This window comes from Tupaia chinensis, unplaced genomic scaffold (assembly GCF_000334495.1).
Source record: "Tupaia chinensis unplaced genomic scaffold, TupChi_1.0 Scaffold000076_1, whole genome shotgun sequence".
Classification (NCBI taxonomy): Eukaryota; Metazoa; Chordata; class Mammalia; order Scandentia; family Tupaiidae; genus Tupaia; species Tupaia belangeri.
In genome coordinates this window covers 2,903,923-2,910,200 of record NW_006159536.1, presented here as the reverse complement: position 1 = coordinate 2,910,200, position 6,278 = coordinate 2,903,923, and the positions used below count along the sequence as shown (strand labels likewise).

At 45.0% G+C, this 6,278-nt stretch overlaps 1 protein-coding gene across 4 annotated transcripts in view; it reads left to right on the top strand.

Annotated features, from left to right (window-relative positions):
- NRP2 (neuropilin 2) overlaps window positions 1-6,278 on the top strand; it is a 139,558-nt gene that overhangs the window by 66,953 nt on the left and 66,327 nt on the right. For all 4 annotated transcript variants that reach the window (XM_006142458.3, XM_027768426.1, XM_006142460.3 and 1 more), the window contains exons 8-9: window positions 1,750-1,894; window positions 4,649-4,998. In XM_006142458.3, coding sequence (XP_006142520.1) covers window positions 1,750-1,894; window positions 4,649-4,998 — 495 coding nt within the window. The remainder of the gene's footprint in view (window positions 1-1,749; window positions 1,895-4,648; window positions 4,999-6,278) is intronic.

Here is a 6,278-nt window from a genome sequence, read left to right as displayed (position 1 = left end):
AGTTAAGTTGTGTGAGCTGGGTAGGGCTACCCTCCATCGAATGGCCTTAGCACCAAAAACAACCAAATATGGTGGACCATTGGAAACCTGTTTCCTTCTCTGTTTGTCTTGAGCAAGCCACTTTCCTTTCCTTGGTTGCAAAAGCTATGATGTCTCTTACCTTTTCTCCACCACTAGTGGTATGTTATTAAGTGGCTCTAACTTTGGACCTTAGCAAGTGGGAAGTCTGGGGAGTTTAAGGTTGCCAAATGGTGGAATTCTCAGTTCATGGAAAGGAAAAAACAACAATGTTGATTGGCTCTAAACTTCCGTGCTGTCCTTTGCTGTTACCCAGAGTCATTCTAAGATGGGATTATAAATTCACACCGGGATATGCACTGGGTGCATATCACTAGACAGTAATTCTTCTTCCATTCATTTCATGCCTGAAGACTTTAAGATCCTGGCCATGAACATAGACACTGCAAGCTTATTAAAATAAATAAATGTCAATTGAGAAAACTACAAGCTTAAAGCCAAAACACTTTGAAAGGGACCTTGAATCCTTTAGATCTTCGAGCATTCTTGAGTCTCGGTTCCTTATAAATATAGTAGAGATGATATCTCCCCGGGTATTGTAGACATAATTGTGTTTACACAGTATGTGGCTCAAAGGTATTCAAATATACCAGTTTCCCCACCTCTGGTTTTAACCTATTGGCACTCTAAACACTAGATGTCCTGGGAGTCATGAACTGAAACATCTAGTTCCCTTAGACAGAATATATGAATAGCTATGACTGGTATGATTTGGAAATGATGCTTTGTTTGTTGGTTGTTTTTCCCCTCCATCCTTATCCAGGGAAACTAAGAAACTCAGATAGACTCGCTCCCATTACTTCCTCTTGTTTTTTTTTTTCTTTTTAATGGCCAGCACAAAGAAGTGTAAGGTCCATATGGCAGTTATTGATTTGGGCCATCTGGTGAGCTAGGACTTACCCCTACCATGAAGGATCAGAAGCTACTCTGAAAAGCCATTCCTCCCATAAGACATGTATTGGTCAGATGGGTACAGGGATGGATTTCATTGCAGGAAAGGGACGACAGTGAAAAAAAGCTGGGACAGGACTCTAAGGGACTGTCTGCAACCCTGACCCCACAACAAAGACCAGAGAGAACCAAGAAAATGTTGATTGACATAGGGGCTTTGGGAGTCAGTGGTACCCCCTCACCCTCTCACCCACACAGGAGCAGGAAAACATCTAAGTCACTAACAAAAACAATTGTGAAGCACTTTTTAATTGTGACATGCCCTACAAATATTCCTAGGTGCCTGGTGCCTGCAACATGAGGGAGAGGGAGTGTCAAGTTCAAGCTAATGAATGAGGTCTGCTACCCTAAAAGATGACATTCCCACTGCATTTGGAAAGGATATTCTTTCTCTTTCTCTCTCTCTCTTAGCTTCGGAAATGCTTTCCTTTCAAGGCTCTTTTCTCTGCTTGTTTTTAGCCTAGAGGCAAAATTTTTCTTCACTCCAAAAGTTTTCATGATGACCATTTATTGTTTTCAAATTGGAGCAGTGTGGGAAATTAAAGTTTTTATTTTTATGGTGCTTCTATAAAAAAACCAAAACAACAAACCCACTGATTATTTTTAAGCTTGAAAGAAATAAAGTGCAACAGAACTTTTCCATCCTCTTCGGCAACTGCTCAAGTAGCTAAATGACAAATGGGGATATTCCGTGATGTGGTTTTGTGTCTTACATTACAGGTATTTCAAGCCAACAACGATGCAACTGAGGTGGTTCTAAACAAGCTCCACACCCCTCTGCTGACAAGGTTCGTCAGGATCCGTCCTCAGACCTGGCACTCAGGCATCGCCCTCCGGCTGGAGCTCTTTGGCTGCCGGGTCACAGGTGAGGGAGTGCCCCCATGAGGTTGGGGAGCTAAGTGCCAGGATCTGACCCTTCTTCCAGCCTCTGCAAGCAGCAAGATGGCACTATGTGTTCTTTCCAAGACTAGCTCAAGGACTCAAGTCCAATAGGAGTCTTCCTTTTATTATTAATTCATTCATTCAGTATTTATTTATTTTTCAAATTTATTTTTATGTCTTCTGTGAGATAGAGAGAGACAAATATGCAGCCCCTAATGGGGTCTTCACACCATGAATCACCCTCAGCCTCAGCCAGCACAAATCACAGGCATGCACACACATATCCAGCATAACAGGGAGACCTTGGGACAGTACTCTATGAGATAGGTATTATTCTCCTCACTTCACAGATGAGGACAACAAGACTTAAAGAACTGGGCGACCTAGTCTATAAGTGGTAGAGTCAGGGTTTGAATCCAGAGCACCTGTTCTCAAATTATACTCTCTGCTGCCTTAACTGGGGACCAAGAGTTATGCATGGCACTGTGAACATAATGGTTAGCAAAACAGACCCAGTTCTGTGTGGATATATGGACAAGTTGGACAGACATGCTAATAAACAAACAAATGAATTGAAATGAGTGAATGAATGTAAAATTGAAACTATGATAAATATCTGGAAACAGAGGCTCATGGTCCTTAGAAGTGCGTCACAAGAGAGTTGACCCAGTCTAAGAGATCAAAGGAGACTTCCTTTTATTTATTTATTTATTTATTTATTTATTTATTTTTGAGAGGTTTTTGCTATAGGGCGTATGCGCTTGCCAGAAAGACAGAGAAAGACAGAGAGACAGAAAACAAGAAATCACCCCCTGGGGGGATGGCCACATTGCAATCCCTTCTCCTCCATTCTCCTCTCTTCTCAGGATCTTGGGCACACACGCACATGTACCCAGCTTAAGTTTAAGCCACTGGGTCTGAGACTCAAACCGCAGTTGGCTACATGGGAGTCCAGCAACATAGCCATTATGCTAACTGCTGGTCCCAAGATGGACTTCCTTGAGGAAGTGATGGAAGCAGAGGTTGGAAACAGCAGGTATTACCTGGTGAAGAGAGGAGAGAAAGCATGCGAGGCAGTGGTCACTCAATGGCATTGCAGCAATAAGAACCAAAAGAGAAAGGAAGGAGAGTGCACAGCATATGAGCTGAACCCCAAGAGGTATAGACTGGAGAGAACCAAAGTGGAAGTTGGGACCCGTGTAGGAGGCTGGTGCAGTGGTATGAATGGGAGATGGTGGCAGCTGACATTTACGGACAGTCTAGTCCCCTTCATCTTGCAGAATTAGCCCACAATAGGTAAATTGCTTCTCTGACCTAGAGTGGTCAAAGAGCCTACCCATCCACCTACCTGCTCTCATAGGGTAAAGAGGTTGGGGTTGGGACTGAAAGGAAATCAAGACTCAAAGAGGCTAACCAGCTTACCCAAAGTCACCCACTAGGAGGTCACAGAGCCAAGAACTAAACCCATATTTTCTCAATACAAATTGTCTGCATTTTTCACCTTTATGAAAAGACCTACCTTTCTTCATATGGGAATGGTTTCTCCTAAACTGTATTCTGTCCCTTCCATGTTGCTGTTCCAGGCCAGCAAAGGTGAACAACAGGATTTAATTAAGACTCATTTTATGGAAGATAGAAAGGAGAGAATTAGCGCATTTAAAGAGGGGGGATATCCTAAAGAATCTTTTTATCTATAAGTCAGTTTGTAAGTATTTGATGCACACTTACTATAGATTCTGACTTATCCAATATCATTTATTCACACATTCTCCATTCACTAATTCACTTCATAAATACTGTGTATGAGGCCCCACACTGAGAACTGGAGATAGGGGAGTAAACAAAACACACTGAGTCTCTAACATTGTGGAACTTTCAGGCTAGTTAGCAAGACAGATAGTACACAAATGCAAATACTGGATAATTATAAACTAAGATACATGTATAAAGAAAAGAGCCATGTGCTCTGAGGAAGAACGGTTGAGGGGAGTTACCTAGTTTACTATAGATTGAAAGTTTGGGGACAGCCTTTCTGGAGACGTGACATTTAAGCTTGGGAGTGAGTAAGTCTGGCAATGACTGAGGAGAAGAGCATTTTGAGTAGCAGGAACAGTATGTGGGAAGGACCCAGGGCTAAGAGTTATGATAACACATAAAGTAAAGACCTAATCCTGAAACCAGGATGATTTCTATCTAGTTAGCAAGATGACGCAGGAAATAATTCAATGCTTAGCTGAGCTCCCTTGCAGTCATTGTCTCTGGGACAGTGGGGACTGGTGTGATCAACAAGAATAAGCAGATATGTCTCCTGAGAGTCCTTGGTAAGAGTTACAATAAGTGCAGATAGCCAGCCAACATTAGATACGTAGATATGACAGGCACTATTCTGAGAGCTACCATGTAGTAACTAACAGAACCATTACAACAGCCCTTCAGAGGTAGCTACTTCTACTAGCTTCCCTTTACATCTGGGGAAACTGAGGCACAGAGCAATTGAATAACTTACCCAAGATCATGCAGCCAATAAGTGACAGGGTGAATATGACTCAGGAAGTCTGGCTCAAAGGCCAGGCTCCTAGCCACAATGATACGAACTCAACATGCAATGAAATCAGTGCTGACGTAAAGAGCTGGGTAGTTGGGATCTTTTGCAACTTCCTCCTCAAGGGGTGAGGAATAGTACCTTGTTAGTAGGGTGTCAGCCATGACCGCCTATGTCTCCCTCTCCTCTCTGCAGATGCTCCCTGCTCCAACATGCTGGGGATGCTCTCAGGCCTCATCGCAGATTCCCAGATCTCTGCCTCCTCCACCCGCGAGTACCTCTGGAGCCCTAGTACAGCCCGCTTGGTCAGCAGCCGCTCGGGCTGGTTCCCTCGGATCCCTCAGGCCCAGCCAGGTGAGGAGTGGCTCCAGGTGGACCTGGGAGCACCCAAGACTGTAAAAGGTGTCATCATCCAGGGAGCCCGTGGAGGAGACAGCATCACTGCAGTGGAAGCCAGGGCATTTGTACGCAAGTTCAAAGTCTCCTACAGCCTAAATGGCAAGGACTGGGAATACATCCAGGACCCTAGGACCCAGCAGCCAAAGGTAGGCCACCCCTGGAGGACTCTGTTAGTTTACCCCCAACAGGGAGGCTAAAGGGAATACGGAGAAGTGAGGATGCTAATTTTCCATCTGGACAGTCATCATCAAATCCCTGCAATCCAATGAAACAAATACCAGTTGAGAGACTACTCTAGGCCAGGCACCACGCTTAGTGTTTCATTTAGACTCTCTTTTCAGGCTCGAAACATCTCTACAAGGTAGGGGGAAGCTAGTAGAAGTATCTACCTCTGGAGGGCTGTTGCAAGGATTCTGTTAGTTACCACGTGGTAGCTCTCAGCAGAGTGCCGGTCATATCTAAGTATCTAATGTCAGTTAGCTATCTGCTGTCACTCTCATTTTTGAAATGATAAAACTGAGACTTGATATCCTGCGTGGGGTCGCACAGTTCACGTGTGGTAGACCTATGATTCAGTAACCTGAAGTCTGCCTCCAAAGTCCACATGCCTGCCCGCTACTCAACACAGCCTCTTTATGAAGTCCAACACCCTTTATTCGCTCCTTCAGATAAAGTTTCCTTGAAATTGGCCAGACATCCAAAGGGGATGTGGTTTTTGGAGGCTGAACTATAGAAACTAAAGGTTTACTTCCAAAAATAACTGTGTTTTTCCAAATGTTGCTGCAGTCCTTTGTGTTCCCCTAGTCTTGACTGCTTAGATCTTCCCTACTCTCGCACTGAGGCTGGGAGAACGCAAAAGAAACTGACCTCAGGCCAGACGTTCAGGCCAGTGCAGCACCCACATGGCCCAGCCCCCACCCCATCAGAGGAAGGAAGGTCGACCTCCAATATAGCACACAAGGACCCCTGAGAAGGGGAGGGGCATCGTGTCTCTGACTCTCCCCAGATTAATCTTCTGGTGGCCATACTCTCCAATCCTCACTTTTAAGTTATGTTCCTCAGAATTGCTGGGCCCATAAAAAGGAAGAAGGCATTGCACGTCTTTGGTCAGCCACGTTTGCTAAGCAAAAGATTACACTCAGAATTCAGGGGCAAGGGCTTGGCTGGAGATCTTGCAGGGCTGGACTGAAGTTCCAGCTCCCAAGGCTCAGAAGGCTCAGGGCTTGGTGATCAGAACCGTTGATGGATAGAGCAAAAGTCAGACATCAGCTTCTCCGGGTAGAGTGGGCCTTGGCCTTCTTGGGAAAGGAGGTCGTCCTTACCAGGGTCAGAGCCTGACCTGCGTACGGCAATGTCCCCCTTCTGGAATTGTGGAGCCAGGACATCCTGCAAAATGGGTGGTCCTGCAGCTTTCCAGAGGCTCCTC